General features: G+C 45.4%; 1 protein-coding gene across 1 annotated transcript; it reads left to right on the top strand.

The window, feature by feature from the left end:
- Nucleotides 1-1,947: 1,947 nt before the first annotated feature.
- LOC142295565 (G-protein coupled receptor 35-like) lies at nt 1,948-6,707 on the top strand. The gene is made up of 2 exons (XM_075338674.1): nt 1,948-2,347; nt 4,878-6,707. The coding sequence occupies exon 2, from the start codon at nt 5,044-5,046 to the stop codon at nt 5,956-5,958; it is 915 nt and encodes a 304-aa protein (XP_075194789.1). The 5' UTR covers nt 1,948-2,347; nt 4,878-5,043; the 3' UTR covers nt 5,959-6,707.
- The last annotated feature ends 13,510 nt before the right edge of the window (nt 6,708-20,217 follow it).

Here is a 20,217-nt window from a genome sequence, read left to right as displayed (position 1 = left end):
CTGAGCCCATGGGTAGAAAACCACTGTCTGAGGGTGAAACCACTTCCACTTTCACTTTCACACTTTACCTGGGCTATGTGCTTCCCAATCCACTCTTCAGAGAGCAGGTGTGGATGCCTCCTCCCCTGAACCTGTGGTTGCACATACACAAAAAACATCAGCAACCACGTCCACTTTCTTGTCCCAGCACAGCATTCAGTTGTATCTACCCCAGATTTGTGAATGGAAGCAGAAATACTCAACAACCCACCCACAGGCTCAAACACTAAATGGGCACATTAACAGACTGCTCGCCCTGGAGATGTTTCCATTTTGGCTAGTGGAGACTGAGAAACCTCTTGACTGCGGCTGTCCCTCGGTACTCGGTCCCCAGCCATCCCTATTTTTCCTAGTGTTCCATCCCCACATTACACAAGCACGTGTCCATCAACAGCACCTATGCTCTGACCAACGCAATTCATGGGAAGGTCCACCTAACCACAGACATGTGGACATGTGCTTGTGGATAGGGATGCTACAATTCCCTGACGGCACACTGGGTGAACCTTTTGGAGGCCGGGAACAAGGCAAACAATGGGACACCACACAAGCTTCCGATGGATAGAATAGCGGGCCCAAGTTCTATTAGGGTTTCCCTCTCTTTATACACCAGTTCCTGCACCTGCGGTGGAACGCATCTGTGTTCCACTGCAGGTCCTTGTGTTCCACTGCACTGCGTCAGGTACCCATGCCAGTCAGAAGCAATAAGTATCATCGGATGTAGTGAATGTGTGTGCGATCTGATGTGTGACTGTGTGTGCGATCTGCTGTATGATTGTGTGTGATCTGTTGTGTGTGTGTGATCTGTTGTGTGAGTGTGTGTGTGTGATCTGATGTGTGTGGAGGTGTGTTCTATTGCAGTTTCTTGATGCGTTCCACTGCGTACCTCACGTTTGGGGTCTGGTGAGTATGACTGTGGGGTCTTCTTTCTTCTCTCTTTTGAGGGTATCTGCTTTCTATAATGAAGTGTCCTGCAGTAATCTTTACATTTTTTAGCTGCATGGAAACGTCATTATTGAACCGCGATAGGGCTTATTTAATGGGGAAGGGCTTATATTTAAGCCCTATGCTGAAAAGGCTGAAAATTCCCGCTAGGGTTTATTTTCGGGATAGGGCTTTCTTTTGGGGAAACACGATAGTAAAATGTTACTATTACATTTCCTGGTGAACTTTGTTTTAGGATTAAAAGCAATGAGAAAAACAAAAGCAAAAGTGCTACATGTGAACATAGTCTAAAGGGGAGGTTTTTTTCTCTTTTTATTTTGCCTTATATACAAGTTATTATATAGGAAAGAATATTTCTAAACATTTTATTCAATATAAAATAAAATTTAGTATTTGGCTTTGTAGCTTTTATTGTCACTCCGTAAAAGTGGCGTAATACTCTGACCACATTATTTCCAGAGACCAAATGTGAGTCAGAAATGCCTCCAGGCATCTTCCTCATGCAGTTCCCATTCAGTTTCTGCACTTTTTCATCCATTTTTACAGCCCTCTCAGACCTCTTTGCAAGGTTTTCTGAAAAAATATTCAAGTTTCCCATTGATTCGGTTTGTTATCCTGTACGAATAGTACAAATTATTTGGAACAAATAATTTGATCCAGAATATTTTACTATTCGCTCATCACTAATGAGAATAGCTCACTGTCATTTTTTTCATTCTTCTGCCATCTCGTGACAACCAGGAGTGACTTTAGATGACTGTGGCACATTTTATAAAACCTCCAAATGAGATCCAGATAAAAAAAGATCTGTTCTTAGACATATTCTAAGTAGAAATGATTACTATTGTACAAAAACATTAATTTTCCTTTTAGGTAGAAATTCTATGTTAATGCAAATGCTCATTCATTTGGTCTTTATAAAAAAAAATTGAACCTTATCTATGCTGGTCTTTCTACAGCTTCAACTTTTCTTGAGGAAGATAGTGTCGATATTTACCATTTGAAAGCTGAAGATAAAAACCCCACACATTACAAGGTCGGTGCAGTCATGTGTGTTCTCTGTAGGAAGATAGACATGACTTCTTAGGTGTACTCAATGCTCAGACATTTGCTTGTTTGGACTCTGACTACCAAACCTTTTTGAAACCAAAATTGATTGACAATCCGGATAGCTTCAAAAACTTCCTGGCTATTTCTAAAAAGTCTGGTACTACATTGGAAGATGAGAGATTTAAAGGTGTAGAAGAAAGAAGTATCAGCGATGAGAGAGGACTAACTGTTGTGATGTGTGCTAGCACTACCCTGTTCTAAATTTTTACAGTCCATTTTGTTAGCTCCTATCGTCTTCACTTTTCTTCAAAAGGTACAGTGCTTTCTACCATATTTAAAACATCTGGAAATATTATATAGCATATTATATTATATTATTTTATGAATTATATGTATTATATGCAGTATCTGTGTGCATATACACTGTGTGGACAAAAGTATTGGGGCACCCTTCTTACTCATTGACATTAGGTTTTCTATTCAATCCCATTTGCCACAGGTGTATAAAATCCAGCCTTACTCTATACAGTCTTCCTTTACTAACATTTGTGAAAAAATCGTCTCATCCTAAAGAGCTCACTGAATTTGAACATGGTATTATGATAATATGCCACCGTTGGAACAAGTCAGTTGGTGAAATATCTTGTGTGTTAAATATTTTGTGATCAAACTGTGAGTGTCTTGGTAATATTGAAGAGTGGAAGCATGTAGGAACCACAGAAAGTCAGAGACCATTACAGGGCAGAGTCGCCTATTGTTGAGAAACATAGTATTAACCAATGCTCTGCTGCAGAGCATAATACCTGCCAAGCTCCAAACTTCTTCTGGCATTATCATCACAAAAATTGTGCCCCACTAGGAGCTTCATAACATGGGTTTTCATTGCCAAGGGACTGCATGCAAATCTTACGAGTCCAATTCCTCAATCCGGGTACCGCAGGCAACAGTCTCTATTTTGCTGGCAATAGTATGTTCCATGCGCCAGCCTATTTCAAGCAGGGGCACACCACAGTCCCAGACCCACTTCTCAGGGTCCACAGTTTCTTTCAACCTCCTCCCCCTCTGCAGATGCCAGTACTGGGTAAACAACACTGTCTCGAAGCACCAAGGGTAGGCAAAATTCCATGGTGAAAAGTCCTTGGGGAAATGATAGCAAAATCTTTGGGACAAAGGGGCAATGTCCTCAGGTCACGAGCAAGGTCCACTGGGCAAGAGGCAGTGTCCATGGCGCAGAGGCAAATTGCTTCTGCACACACCTAGCAATTCGGCATTCTAGGAGAGGTGAGCGCAACAAGTGTAAGAAAAATAGAGAGAGGGAACAAACAAACAAAAGTACTTTCAGCAGCTCAGGGCCAACTTCTGGAGCCAGGTCTCCCTACTGATCCCCACGGCACGTGGAACTGTTCCGTACTGAGGTGCAACAGGCACAACTGGGGGAACTCCAGGATCCAACGCTTCTCCTACGCTGCCAGACTTGCATCCAATCTTCACACCCAAGTGCTCCTGGACTCAGGCATCTTTATATAAACTGCTGAGTAAGCCCCCTTGGCCACATTGACAACACTGAAGGACTCTCCACTCCACTTGATGCCGGGCATGCTTCAAGAAAGCAAACTTTTGTCCCGCCACAAGGGTGTCAGGTACGGTGCATCAGTGCAGATGAATGTTCCTTGCTGGGGCGCATGTTATCCGCCTCTAATACTTCTTGAAAAGTTCAGTTGGCCATTGTGTGGACCACGACTACTGCGTACCATTTTTGGAGACTGCCGCTTTCATGAAACAGACTTGGTCTCCCCAGGTAAGAGCGGGACCATCATATACAGAACCAGAATTAACATATACCTTTTCCCCAGTCAGATCTTCCTGAATAAAACTGTAGCCATGCCCGTGATTGAGGTGATGGATCACCCCGTCGATAATGCAGCCTCCAACAGCATCACCGCACAATAATGTCAACCGGGCTCCCACCTAAGCCTCCCGATTCTTTTTCCTCTCAATCACCCGGGCCACCCACTTTGCTTCAGACGGTTGTTGGGCCATGGCTTTCTCAGCCAGAGGGTGTTGGGGCAAGGGCTTTGGGATTGGAGAGCTGCCTTTGACAACCACAGATGGCGAGAGACAGAGAGAGAGACACAGAGATGGAAAGAGAGAAAGACAGAGAGACAGAGAGAGACAGAAATATAGAGAGACAGAAAGAGAGAGGGAGACAGACACAGAGATAGAGAGACAGACAGAGAGACAAAGACAGAGAGATAGAGAGACAGAGAGAGAGAGACACAGAGAGACACAGAGAGACAAACCGAGAGAGGGACAGAGACAAACAGAGAGACAGAGAGAGACACATAGAGACAGACAGAGAGACGGATACAGACAGTCAGAGAGAGATACAGACAGAGACAGATAGAGAGACAGAGAGAGACGGATAGAGAGAGACAGAGAGGAATGCAGAGAGGGACAGAGACAGAGAGACAGAGAGACAGACAGAGAGGGAGATAGAGAGGAAGGGAGAGAGGAAGAGTGGGAGAGAGACAGACACTTAGTTACTATCCCGGGCAACGTCGGGTACTACAGCTAGTAACATATATATTAATAATAACACCACTCTATGCAGACAAAAAGAGCTGATGGGGCTTGTCGGACTCATAGGTTTGTTGTTTTACCTCTGTCATTTCCAGACCATACCCACAGTATGCCCACAAATTGTATTTGGTATCAAGCCCCAATATGATTGTGCATTGCATTGCCTAATGTTGCTTGTCATATTTTTCAAACAAAAAATGTATTTCATAAAGTGTAATTAATTTTCATAAAATCTCTAATATATATGCTGTCTTATTTTTCAGAACCGTTCTGGTAAAGATTTGCTTACAGCAAAATTGTGATAAACAAAGTGCCTCTTCTTTTGACTTTAAGGTTGAAGTGTAAACGGGAAGACGTTTGGTGACTATGAAACTTCGTTTACTGTAAGAACAACACTTACGAGCTGCCAGATTTCATCTATGGTAGTCAATGGAGCTTAATAGAAGTTTCTGCTCATTTACAAATCAAAGCTTACCATTTCAGACTTTCAGCCTAATTACTTACATTCCACTTTTTATCTTTGGTATTATATGTAATGTTCTGGCCCTTTGGATTTTTTGTTGCAAAATGCAAAGATGGACAGTAACGACTCTTTTTATGGTGAATCTGATCATTGCCGATATTTTGGTTGTTTTGACCCTTCCATTCAGACTATATGCCACCGTATACACATGGGAGCTTAGCAGTGAGCTGTGTAAAGCTGTGCTGTCCTTCTACTTCGTGAATATGTACATGAGCATTTTCACTATCACAGCTATCGCTTTTGACCGATACTTGGCAATCAGGCACACAATGAAATACAAAAATTTGATGTCACCATTGAAGGCTTTTGTCATTTGCTGTATCTTCTGGATCATTTTCATCACAGTTGGTGCCTTCAGGGTTTTGGCAAGCAGTGACTACACACTTACCACATGCTTTCAGAAGGAACATACTTATCCATTTAATTTTTCTCTAGTTTTTGTAATAGTTGGATTTATACTTCCTTTGCTAATTATAAGCTTTTGTTCCGGGAAGGTCCTCATGGCTCTTAGAGTCATAACACAACTGCATTCATATAGGCAAAGTTCTGTGAAGAAAGCTGTGAAGATAGTTATTGCCAATTTGGTGTGTTTTATTGTTTGCTTCTTGCCTATCCACGTGGGATACACAATCCGTTTTGTAGCGGAAAGCCTCAAGGCCTCTTGTTATATACTTGAAAAAGTCAATGAATTTATTCATCTGGCAAATTTCCTGGCAAGCTTAAATTGTGTTCTGGATTCAATGTGTTACTACTTTGCAGCCAGTGAAGTTTGGGATGTTCTCTCCAAACAAAAGTTCAGATTACTGAAATGCAAGTCTTGATGTATATGAACCTTTAAACAATCCATTAATTTTATAGAACAGCTTACAATGTAGAATACCGTATAGAGTAAACTGACAAATGAGTAAAGTTTTATAAATATGGACATTAAAGGGAATCTGTCAGCAGATTTTTGCTATGTAAGCTGAATCTAGCATGCTACAAGGGATAACACAGAAAATTCAGGGATGCCTTGATTGACACCTCACTGTCAATGGACAATATTTATTGAGAGCCTGTTTTTTTGGGCAGGGAAGCTTACTCAGCTCTGCTACATGATTAAAGCTACAAATTCTGATTGTGTCAGAACGGCTACAGCCAGCAATCTAAGTGATACATCGTTAGATTCAGCATCTCTTTGCTTACATCATGCTGACAGATTCCCTTTAAGGCTCACTGTAATCTCTTTGGTGCACAGAGTCATATTACAGCAGTCATACACTTCTATGGGACCACAATGAACCTCATAATCCATGAACATTAGGGATTGTTCACATAATGCGTTTTTGATGCATTTTTGTCTGAGTTTTCAAAAAGAATGGTGCCACTCCTTCAATCAAGTACTTTTCTTTTGTTTGTCCTTTTTATTTTATGTAACTGCATATACTGTATTGCCTTATCGCAAATATCTTTTGTATAATTTAATAAAAGTAGACAAGGAAGTCCAGCTCACCGTAGTGATTCAACCCCAAACGAGTAGAATGTTATATACTGCAGGCATTGGCTATATATCTCACTATTTTTTATTTTAATAAACAAGACTGAAAACTTGTGAAGCTGAATTATTCTCGTCTTGATATTTTTTATAAACACTGCCTACTTTTAGGATTAAATATTTGTAATTTATTAGCTTTGTTCCTCTTGCTCTATAAACACATCCCTGAAGCCTTGTGAGGCTAAACGTTACCAGTAATAGGTGATCAATCGGCATGTATAAGTGATTGGTGCTAGTAGCTAGTTTTCTTGGGCTTATTGTACATACTATACAAGGGTTTAAAATTTTTTAATGAAGGGTTAACACTCTAAAAATGACATAGAGGTTGTCTAACACAGGGCAACTCCATCTCAATAGTTCCACAACCTAAAACAAAATAAAATAACTTAATACTCACTTCCCATGTCCTATAACAATCATATGACATTGTAATGTCACAGGACCTCTTCAGCCAATCATTATCTACTAATTAACTGCAGCCTTTCAGTCTCCTTTAATAGCAAAAGTCCAATCTGATGGAATAGAAAACGCTTGCAATCATAGGTCACCTACCGACCCTGGCGAGAGTAAATGGGCTTGAAAAGGTATATGAAAATTGGCTTTCTAATTAACTACTTTAATGACCTGACAACCTGTTAAAGGGATTAATTCTGATTGCCATACTTTGAGCTAGAAATGATTATATTTTCTCTCTTAAGGTGGTGTCACACACAGCGGTGACAACGACGTCGCTGCTACATCACCATTTTCTGTGACGTAGCAGCGACGTCCCATCGCTGTCACTGTGTGTGACGTCCAGCGACAACCTGGCCCCTGCTGTGAGGTCGCCGCTCGTTGCTGAATGTCCTGCTTCATTTTTTGCTCGTTGCTCTCCCGCTGTGAAGCACACATCGCTGTGTGTGACAGCGAGAGAGCGACGAACTGAAGCGAGCAGGGAGCAGGGAGCCGGCGTCTGGCAGCTGCGGTAAGGTGTAACCAGGGTAAACATCGGGTAACCAAGGGAAGCTAAGTGGGGCTAACACGTGTGCCCACTGCTTAATACATATTCACATATTCCCGCGTGATTATGAGCATGGGGAGCAGTGAATATTCATTTTCTTTAATTGCAGCACACATGATCACCCAGCCGCCGTCTTCCTGCAGCTGATGGCTGATCGTCTGCTGTTAAAGAGAATGATTATTCCCTGACCTCCAGACCCATATTTCTGGGCATGTGGAGCAGCGAGTATGCTGGAAGGTGACGGTGGTGTATGTGGGCATGCATGGCAGTTACATCATGTGCTGCTCCGCTTACTCGCTGAAGTCAGTTGCCAGCATGCCAGTATCAGAGGAGAAAACTGGAGGAGAGGAGGAAGATGAGTATAATTGTTATTTCTTTTACTTCGTGCAGTGTGATAGGGATCATATGTACCAGGATGTGGCCATATAATACCAGGATATGGTCATATAATACCAGGATGGGGAATGCCAGGATGGGGCCATGTAATACCAGGATGGGTGCAATATAATACCAGGATAGGGCCATTTTATACAAAGATGGGGCCATGTAATACCCGGATGGGGGCCATATAATTCCACGATGAGGACATATATACCAGGATGGGGAACAAGCATGAGATTGGAAAGCTGGTAGCTGAGCAAAAAAGGCTCTTTCACTTATCACCCAGCTTTCCCATGCTCTGTGATACATCTTTCTCTCAGCACCCAGCTTTCCTATCCTCTGATATCATGGGAAAACTTGATGCTGAGGGAAAGATGTATAGCAGAGCATGGGAAAGCCAGGTACTAAGGGTAGGATGTATAGTAGAGCATGGTGATGACGGGTGCTGAGGTAAAGATGTATAGCAGAGCATGGGAAAGCTGGGTGCTGAGGGAAAGATGTATAGCACAGCATTGGGAAGCCGAGTACTGAGGGAAAGATGTATAGCAGAGCATGGGGAAGCTGGGTGCTGATAACAAGATGGATAGCAGAACATAGGAAAGCTGGGGGAGAGCCCAGGTCCAAATTTTATACCAAGGCCAATCAAACTCTAGTTACACCACTACCCTTAGGCCTCATTCAAACGTCAGTGATTTTTCATGTCCACCAAACATGGTCTGAGTATCAAAGTTTTTCATCCGAATTTCAACAGTGTTAGGTCAGTGTCACTTTGTATCATTAGTTTTATCAGTGATTTTCACATTGAAAAAACAAGTAAATACATTAGTTTCTTCTATCTATTACAATGTGTATCAAGGACAGCACACAGATTGCTAACAGGTTGTAATGTGTGCTGTCAGTGATTTTGACGGACCCATAGATTGTATGAATAATTTTGATGTATCACTGGAATCAAAAATGGACATGTTCCATATTTTTTATGCTGACCACGGTCGTCAAGAAGACATGGTTGTAGATTATAATGGCTAGATGATCTATGAATGAAAACCATGGATAGATCAATATACCGTATGTGAAAAGCAGACATGTGAATGAAGACTTAATATTAAGGCACATGATATTGGATTGAACTAGATCAGAGGTCTCAAACACGCAGCCCGCGGGCCGCATGCGGCCCCTGAGGCTGCTTGTTGCGGCCCCCACACTCCGTGACAATCGTGGCCCTATACCCGGGGCTGGTGCCGGCAGGACGTTACTACAATTACATCATTTGTGGTGCCGCGCAGAGGAGCTGTCCGCATTATACCAATGGCTGCTGCCCGCCAATCAGATGCAAGGAAATGATGTCGCTGTATGACGCCACCTCCTTGCACCTGATTGGCGGGCAGCAGCCATCTCCCCTGCGCGGCACCATAAATGATTCAATTGTAGTAAAGTCCTGTCTGCGCCGGCCCCAGGCATAGAGCTGCGATCGTCACGCGCCGCAAAAAAGCAGGTATGTGCTCATGATCTGGACCTGATGCGTCCTGGATGCGGTGGGTCCTGACCTGCGGAGTCGCATATCTCCTCCTCATGAGACCACAGCTGCCCGTGATCAGGGTTCGGAGAGCTGCGGTTTCCTCGCTGTGTGTGTGTGTTACTAAAAGGATGGCACAAAACTACTGGCCTCACTACTACAAGGATGGGCACAAAGGTACTGGGCCCACTACTACAAGGATGGGCACAAAGGTACTGGGCACAATACTACAAGGATGGGCACAAAGGTACTAGGCACAATAATACAAGGATTGGCACAAAGGTACTGGGCACACTACTACAAGGATGGGCACAAAGGTACTGGGCACACTACTACAAGGATGGGAACAATACTACTGGGCACAATAATACAAGAATGGGCACAAAGGTACTAGGCACAATACTGCAAGGATGGGCACAAAGGTACTGGGCACAATACTGCAAGGATGGGCACAAAAGGATGGGCACAATACTACTGGGCACAATAATACAAGGATGGGCACAAATGTACTAGGCACAAAAATACAAGGATGGGCACAAAGGTACTGGACACACCACTACAAGGATGGGCACAATGGTACTGGGCACAATACTACAAGGATGGGCACAAAAGTACTAGGCACAATAATACAAGGATGGGCACAAAGGTACTGGGCACACTACTACAAGGATGGGCACAAAGGTACTGGGCACACTACTACAAGGATGGGCACAATACTACTGGGCACAATAATACAAGGATGGGCACAAATGTACTAGGCACAATAATACAAGGATGGGCACAAAGGTACTGGACACACCACTACAAGGATGGGCACAAAGGTACTGGGCACAATACTACAAGGATGGGCACAAAAGTACTAGGCACAATAATACAAGGATGGGCACAAAGGTACTGGGCACAATACTACAAGGATGGGCACAAAAGTACTAGGCACAATAATACAAGGATGGGCACAAAGGTACTGGGCACACTACTACAAGGATGGGCACATAGGTACTGGGCACAATACTACAAGGATGGGCACAATACTACTGAGCACAATACTATAAGGATGGCCACAAAGGTACTAGGCACAATAATACAAGGATTGGCACAAAGGTACTGGGCACACTACTACAAGGATGGGCACAATACTACTGGGCACAATAATACAAGGATGGGCACAAATGTACTAGGCTCAATAATACAAGGATGGGCACAAAGGTACTGGACACACCACTACAAAGATGGGCACAAAGGTACTGGGCACAATACTACAAGGATGGGCACAAAAGTACTAGGCACAATAATACAAGGATGGGCACAAAGGTACTGGGCACACTACTACAAGGATGGGCACAAAGGTACTGGGCACAATACTACAAGGATGGGCACAATACTACTGGGCACAATAATACAAGGATGGGCACAAAAGTACTAGGCACAATAATACAAGGATGGGCACAAAGGTACTGGACACACCACTACAAAGATGGGCACGAAGGTACTGGGCACAATACTACAAGGATGGGCAAAATACTACTGGGCACAATACTATATGCATGGCCACAAAACTACTGGGCACAATACTTCAAGGATGAGCACAAAACTACAAGGATGGGCACAAACGTACTGGGCACAATATTATAAGGATGGGCACAATACTACTGGGCCCAATATCACAAGGATGAGCACATTACTACAGGGCACAAAGATGGGCACAATACTACAGGGCACAATGATGAGCACAATACTACAAGGATGAGCACAATACTACAGGGCACAAGGATGAGCACAATACTACAGGGCACAAGGATGGGCATAATACTACTGGGCACAATACTACAAGGATGAGCACAAAACTACAGGTCAAACAGATGGGCACAATACCACAAGGAAGAGAACAATACTGCTGGGCACAATACTACAGGACACAAGGATGAGCACAATACTACAAGGATGAGCACAATACTACAGGGCACAAGGATGGGTATAATACTACTGGGCACAATGCCACAAGGATGGGCACAATACCACAGGGCACAATACTACAGGGCACAATACTACTGGGTACAATACCACAAGTGTGAGAACAATACTACTGGGCACAATACTACAGGGCACACAGATCGGCACAATATCAAAAGGATGGGCAGAATACCCCAAGGATGAGCACCTTACTACAGGGCACACGGATGGGGGATATTACTGCAGCATGGGGACATTACTACAATATGCTGGCTAACATTACTATGTGATGCTGCTAATTGTAAAACAATATTACATGAAGGTGATAAAATGAAAAAAAATTCAAAATAAAGTATGACATTTTTTTTGCCATTAAAAATGCTTTTTTATATTTAAACTTAACTAAACAAAAAAGTGCAGGTTTGTTATAATAAACAAGCAAAACATTTTCAAAAAAGTGATCCAATGGTCTATAGGAAAAAAACATGAAATCATTAAAAATGTCACTTTGTCCAGCAAAGAATGCGGCCCCTCTCAAAATTTTTTTTCTATATGCCACCCATACACCCAACTGAGTTTGAGACCCCTGAACTAGATGAAACCATGCCCCTGTTTCTTCATAAGCCGTGCCATAAAATGATGACCCAGTACTTTTAAGATTATGCTTCTTGAATGTCTATGAGTATGACGTATGACTTCAAGGGAGGATACATGGATTAGATTAATACTTTATGGCTGCCTGTTTCAGAAAACGGTGCCACAGTTATTCCTGCGTTGTGTCTGGTATTGCATCTATCTTGGATCCATTCACTTTTTTTGAGCTGGGCAGGAATCCCAGACACAGTCCAAAAGCAGGAATGAGGCATTTACATTTTGAGCACAGATAAGTCTTAATAAAACTGAATATACCAATGGATACTTGTTATTATATACAGTATAATGTTTGTGACTTTGAGCGAAATAAATGGCAGTGAAATACGGAACTGCTGCTATGATTAAGAAACTCAACTGTATGTGAATTTTATTCTTGCCATATTATCAGGAAGTTGCAGACTGTGAGCTTCTTTGTAACTGGGGGAGGATAACAGAGAAACAAGACGAGGTGGCATGAGGACAATCTGCCCAATGCTTCTGTGAATAGGCTTTGAGTTTTTTGACATTTTGTTTATTTAAATTCATGCATCCGCATCTTTTAATATGTTACCTTTTACTTAACATCATGTTCTGTGAATATAAAGACGTATGTTATGTTCCTTTTTTATACACACTGAACAAAAATATAAAACAACACTTTTGTTTTTGCTTCCATTTTTCATGAGCTGAACTCAGAGATCTAAAGGCCGCTTTACACGCTGCGATCTCGCTAGCGAAGTCGCTAGCGTGGGTACCCGCCCCCATTGTTTGTGTGTCACGAGCAAATCGCTGCCCGTGGCGCACAAAATCGCGCGGACCCGTCACACGCACTTACCTGCCTAGCGACGTCGCTGTGACCGGCGAACCACCTCCTTTCTAAGGGGGCGGTTCGTTCGGCGTCACAGCGACGTCACTAAGCGGCTACCCAATCAAAGCAGAGGGGCGGAGATGAGCGGGACGTAACATCCCGCCCACCTCCTTCCTTCCTCATTGCAGGCGTTCGCAGGTAAGGTGAGGTTCCTCGTTCCTGCGGTGTCACACATAGCAATGTGTGCTGCCGCAGAAACGACAAACAACCTCGTACCTGCAGCAGCAACGATAATTGGGAATGGGGGGGGATTATCACCAGTTAGCGATTTTGCACGGTTTTGCGACGATTCAAAATCGCTCATAGGTGTCACACGCAATGACATCGCTAACGCGGCCGGATGTGCGTCGCAAATTCCGTGACCCCAACGACATCGCTTTAGCGATGTCGTAGCGTGTAAAGCGGCCTTAAGACTTTTTCTATGTGCACAAAAGGCCTTTTTCTCTCAAATATGTTCCCAAATGTGTGTAAATCAGTGTTAGTGAGCGCTTCTCCTTTGCGTAGATAATCCATCCATCTCACAGGTGTGCCTTAAGGGGGCTTTACACGCTACGATATCGTTAATGTTTTGTCGTCGGGGTCAAGTTGTTAGCCATCCGGCGTCATTAACGATATCGCAGCGTGTGAAACTGACCAGCGACCTTAAGCGACCTCAAAAATGGTGAAAATCGTTCACCATGGAGAGTTCGTCCCAAACTCAAAGATTGGTAAGGGTTGTTTATCCAGGTGGTTCATCGCTCATGCACACATCGCTATGTGTGACACCGCAGGAGCGAGGAACGTCTCCTTACCTGCTGCCGGCCACAATGAGGAAGGAAGGAGGTGGGCGGGATGTTACGTCCTGCTCATCTCCGCCCCTCCGCTTTGATTGGCCGGCCGCTTAGTGACGTTGTGGTGACGTCGCTGTGATGCCGAACGTCCCTCCCCCTTGAAGGAGGGATTGTTCGGCAGTCACAGCGACGCCGCAGACCAGATAAGTATGTGTGACACTGCCGTAGTGATAATGTTCGCTACGGCAGCGATCACAGTCGCATGCGCGACGGGGGCGGGTACTTACACGCTCGCTATCGCTACAAATTGCTAGCAATATCGCTACCGTGTAAAGCCCCCTTACGACTAGCTACAATAAAAAGCCACTCTAAAATGTGCACTTTTATACTATTGAGAGGTCCAGTGGGGTGGAGGGGGGTCAGAAACCAGTGGTCTATTTGCTGTGATCACATTTGTCTCATGTAGTACAACACATCTCCTTCACATAGAGTTGATCAAGTTGTGGACCGTGGCCTATGGAATGTTGGTCCACTTCTCTTCAATGGTTGTGCAAAGTTGCAGGATATTGGCAGGAACTTGAACACGCTGTCGTATACAAGGAGGATCCAAAACATACTCAGTGGGTGACATGTACAGTGAATATGCTCGCCCTGCAAGAACTGGTACGTTTTCCGTTTCTAAGAATTATGTACAGATCTTGCAACATGGAGCCATGCATTAGCAGCTGTCCTTGTGGCTGGTCTCAGAGGATCTTGGAGTTGAAGATTCTAGATTTTGAGCTGGTGTGGTTACACGTGGTCTGTGGTTGTGAGGCCGGTTGGATGTACTGCCAAATTCTCTGAAATGTCATTGGAGACGGTTTATGGTAGAGAAATTAATATTCAATTCACAGGTAACAGCTCTGGTGGACATTCCTGCAGCCATCATGCCAATTGCACGTTCCCCCAAAATTTGCAACATCTGTGGCATTGTGCAGTGTGATAAAACTGCACATTTTAGAGTGGCCTTTTATTGTGGCCAGCCTAAGGCACACCCGTCTAATCAGCATTTTTATTTGCTATGCCTGTGAGGTGGATGGATTTTCTCAGCAAATGAGAAGGGCTCACTAATAGATTTATGCGGCCTTTACACGAGACGATATATCGTGCGATATGTCGTCGGGGTCACGGTTTTCATGACTCACATCCGGCATAGCGCACGACGTCGTCTCGTGTGACACCTCCGAGCGACGCAGTATCGCTCACAAATCATGAGTCGTGTACTCGTCGTTAACTTTCATAATATCGTTTATTTTCATGGGTGCAGGTTTTTCATCGTTTCCGTGGCATCACACGTTGCTCCGTGTGACACCACGGGAACGATGAACACAGCGTACCTGCGTCCCACGGCACCCGCCGACTTAAAGGAAGGAAGGAGGTGGTCAGGATGTTTACATCCCGCTCATCTCCGCCCCTCCGCTTCTATTGGCCGGCTGCCGTGTGACGTCGCTGTGACGCCGAACGTCCCTCCCACTTCAGGAAGTGGACGTTCGTTGCCCACAGCGAGGTCATCTGGAAGGTAAGTGCATGTGACGGGGGTTAAACGAGTTTGTGCGCCACGGGCAGCGATTTGCCCGTGACGCAAAAACGGTGGGGGCGAGTACGATCGCTTGTGCTATCGCACGATAGATCGACTCGTGTAAAACAGGCTTTAGAGAAATTTGTGAACAATATTTGAGAGAAAAAGTCTTACCTTGGAGTTCAGCGCATGAAAAATGGGAGCAAAACAAGTGTTGTGTTTAAATTTTTATTCAATGAATAATGATTGTTAATTAAACTGCAGCTTTTAACTTGTACAGAATATGACATTATTATGACATTACACTATGAATGCTAAATACAGAGTTACCTTAATAATTAACCATAGGTTTAAAATATTTTTCTTTTATTAATAAATGACTACTTAAAATACCCGTCTGATGTTTCCTATTTTCATGTTTTTTCATGTTCTCTTATATCTTGAAGAACACTATTTGATAGTGTCTGCATAATTAAAAGGTAATTTAGTCAAAGGAAATACAGAAACAAAGTGGCAAAATAAGAACTATACATGGAGGAGTATGGGGCTGCATAATACAATATGAACATTTATGGGGCTGCATTATAATACATATAGGACTATGGGGGCTACATTATAATATATGGAGGACTATGGAGGCTACCTTAAACATGGACTATGGGGGTGTGTTATAAAACATGGAGGACTGTGTGGTGAAGAATGAAATATGGAGAACTATGTGGTGAATTATAATATATGGAGGACTATGGGAAATTCATTATAATACATGGAGGACTATGAGGCTGCATTCTAATATATGAAGGGTTATGTGGGACCCTTTATACTATATGGAAGGCTATGTGGAGGCCATTATAGTATTTGGAGAACTTTCCCATGCTCTGCTGTACATCTTCTCTCAGCACCCAGCTTTCCCATGCTCTGATATGTTGGTGTTTGGATGGTGTGGTGCGGGCTATGTGTGACACGGCAGGAACGAGGAACCTCACCTTACCTGCGGCCGCCAGCAATGGGGAAGGAAGGAGGTGGGTGGGATGTTAAAATTGTAGATTCACATTGAAGGCATCAACACTATGAATTAACACATGTGGAATGAAATACTTAACAAAAAAGTGTGAAACAACTGAAAATATGTCTGAGGCTATGTGCCCACGGGGAGAGTGTCCTGCGGTTATATCCGCAGGACATTCCGCAGGAGCTCCCAGAAATCCGCAGCACAACTTTGTCTGTTCCCATGCTGCGGTTTTATTGCGGAATGTCCTGCAGATATGGTGCGGGCATTCTGCATTGAGGATACAGTACCATGGCTTCGGCACTACATCCTCAATGCAGAACAAGTGCTGCAGTGATCGGGCGTTTATACTTACCTCCATCACGCAGCACCTCGCTTTCCAGCAGCCGTGTCACTCTGTCATCATCTGCTGCACTGTGCAGGAGAAGGTGGGCGGGCCTGAACTAGCTCCGGCTGTCATATGACCGGAGCTCGTGCACGCCCCGCCCACCTCTTCCTTCCTGTACCTGGATCCACCGCGCTCCTGTACACTGGACGGAGAAAGTGACTCCGGTGTCTTCTATCAAGGCAGGTAAGTATATGGGACCCTGCGGAGAAATCCGCAGGAATAATTGACATGCTGCTGATTTTTCCGCAGGGAAATCCGCATTATTTCCGCTGCGGAAAAAAAAGGAGCGTGGGCACAGCAGTTCCCAAATGCCATAGAAATGGCTGGGGAGTAGCTGTGCTGCAGATTTTAGAAAAATCAGCGGAATTTCCGCGAAAAATCCGCAGCAAATTCCGCGCATTTTCCGCAGCGTGGGCACATAGCCTTATAGTCTATGTTCTTCAAAGTAGCCACCTTTTGCTTTGATTACTGCTTTGCACACTCTTGGCATTCTCTTGATGAGATTCAAGAAGTAGTCACTGGAAATAGTCTTCCAACAGTCTTGACGGAGTTCGCAGAGATGCTTAGCACTTGTTGGCTCTTTTGCCTTCACTCTGCGGTCCAGCTCACCCCAAACCATCTCGATTGGGTTCAGGTCTGGTGACTGTGGAGGCCAAGTCATCTGGCGTAGCACCACATCACTCTCCTTCTTAGTAAAATAGCCCTTACACAGCCTGGAGGTGTGTTTGTGGTCATTTTCCTGTTGAAAAATAAATGATGGCCCAACTAAACGCAAACTGGATGGAATAGCATGCCGCTGCAAGATGCTGTGGTATCCATGCTGGTTCAGTATGCCTTCAATTTTGAATAAATCCCCAACAGTGTTACCAGCAAAGCACCCCCACACCGTCACACCTCCTCCTCCATGCTTCACGCACGATGGGAACCAGGCATGTAGAGTCCATCTGTTCACCTTTTCTGCGTCGCACAAAGACACGGTGGTTGGATCCAAAGATCTCAAATTTGGACACATCAGACCAAAGCACAGATTTCCACTGGTCTAATGTCCATTCCTTGTGTTCTTTAGCCCCAACAAGTCTCTTCTGCTTGTTGCCTGTCCTTAGCAGTGGTTTCCTAGCAGCTATTTTACCATGAAAGCCTGCTGCAAAAAGTCTCCTCTTAACAGTTGTTCTAGAGATGTCTGCTGCTAGAACTCTGTGTGGCATTGACCTGGTCTCTAATCTGAGCTGCTGTTAACCTGCGATTTCTGAGGCTGGTGACTCGGATAACTTATCCTCCACAGCAGAGGTGACTCTTGGTCTTCCTTTCCTGGGGCGGTCCTCATGTGAGCCAGTTTCTTTGTAGCATTTGATGGTTTTTGCCACTGCACTTGGGGACACTTTCAAAGTTTTCCCAATTTTTCGGACTGACTGACCTTCATTACTTAAAGTGATGATGGCCACTCGTTTTTCCTTACTTAGAATTTTTATTATGGCAAGAAAAAAGCAGCTAACAGTCTATTCAGTAGGACTATCAGCCGGGTATCTGTCGCGGGCGGGGAGAACACCGCCACTGTTGCGCTCTCGCTAATGCTCAGGTCCGGCGCTGCTACGGCTGCTGCTCGGTGGCTCGAGCGGTGGGCCGGATCCGGGGACTCGAGTGGCGCTCCTCGCCTGTGAGTGAATGGGGTGTTTGGTTTGGGGGATTTAGTCCGTGACGCCACCCACGGGTCGTGGTGAAGATGGGCACCACCGCTGCTGGTGACGGGGATCCCGGGAGCGATGGTAGGGAGCAGCTGGGATGTTGTTTTCCCCCTCCGTGGGTAGGGGTCGGTGGTCCCGGGGCCCGATGATGAGACGGGGAGGCAGGGTTGGTGAGGTGCAGGGTTGCAAGGACAGCGCGGCGCGGTGCCGGATGGCACGGGTGTACTCACTCAGCAAGAGATGCACAAAGTCCTCGGTAAACCAAACGGCTGGATGGACGGGTCCCGCAGCCGGCTGCAGTGTCTCTCCCCGGACAGGTGATGGTGGCTGTCTTTCCCTGCACCTTGATGTACTTTGTTGACTACTATGGATCCCCAACGGTAGTCCGCTCCCCGGCATATGGGTACCAGAGGAGCCCCCTTTTGCCCGCAGGCGCTGGCCCTTGGGTCTCTAGCCTTAGGCGGTAGCTGTATACCCTCACGGTGTGGGCGGTTGCCTTCAATCGGGTCTTTGGCTGTTAGGAAACCCCTGGGGTTCCCGTCACACTCAGATTTGACTATTGTCGGCGGCTCCAAGCCTGGTCGGGTTCCGATGGCCCTGCCTGTGTGCTGGCTTCACTTCGCTCCCCAGTCGGTACCGGCGGGCCAACGCCCGACCCCGGTCCTACGGTTCCGCGTTGCTTCACTACTCCTGCAGACGGCCACCACCATCTGCCACCCTTGCTGTTGGTGCCTGGGCCACAAACCCAGACACCCAAGTGTTTACTCCTCACTCTTTGACCTCTCAGACTGATCTGTCACTTTTCCCGCCTCCAGGCCTGTGAACTCCTCGGTGGGTGGGGCCAACCGCTTGGCTCCGCCCCACCTGATGTGGACATCAGACCCTGGAGGGAGGCAACAAGGGCTTTGTGTTTGGCTGGTGTCCCTGTCTAATGGGGGGTGGGGTGTTTGTGTGTTATCTGTGACGACCTGGCTAGGCCAGGGCGCCACATATCCACCAGACTTCTGCACAACACAACTGATGGACCCAACCCTATTTATAAGGCAAGAAATCCCACATATTAAACCTGACAGGGCACACCTGTGAAGTGAAAACCATTTCCGGTGACTACCTCTTGAAGCTCATCAAGGGAATTCCAAGAGTGTGCAAAGCAGTAATCAAAGCACTTTGAAGAACCTAGAATCTAAAGCCAGCTTTACACCTTACAATTAGGTGTGCGATCTCGTATGCGATGTGACACGCCCAGGTCGCATATGCGATTGAATGAGATTGCACGTAGGTCGGTCATTTGCTGTCACACGAGCGTTAGTAGTCTATGTTAAATTGATCAATTTTGTGTGCGATCCTTTAGATCAGGGGTCTCAAACACGCGGCCCGCGGGCCGCATGCGGCCCCTGAGGCTGTTTTTTGCGGCCCGCAGACCCGGTGACAAATCGCGGCTCTATGCTGAGGGTCGGCGCCGGCAGGAACTTTACTGCATTTGAATCCATCTGCGGTGCCGCGCAAGGAGCTGTCAGTTCTATCCCAGTTGCTGCTGCTGTCTGCCAATCATATGCAAGGAGGTGACGTCATACAGCGACATCACTTCCTTGCATCTGATTGGCAGGCAGCAGCCATTGGTCCAGACACAGCTCCTCTGCGCTGCACCGCAAATGGATTCAAATGCAGTGAAGTTCCTGCCGGCGCCGACCCTCAGCACAGAGCCGCGATCATCACGGGCCGCGACAAGCAGGTAAGGTACGTGCTCAAGTTCAGGACCCGCTGCGTCCTGATCGGCGGGGCCGTAAGTCT

The sequence above is a fragment of the Anomaloglossus baeobatrachus genome, chromosome 3 (genome assembly GCF_048569485.1).
Source record: "Anomaloglossus baeobatrachus isolate aAnoBae1 chromosome 3, aAnoBae1.hap1, whole genome shotgun sequence".
Lineage (NCBI taxonomy): Eukaryota > Metazoa > Chordata > Amphibia > Anura > Aromobatidae > Anomaloglossus > Anomaloglossus baeobatrachus.
The sequence above is the reverse complement of the archived record's forward strand: the minus strand, read 5'-3'. Positions and strand labels throughout refer to the sequence as shown.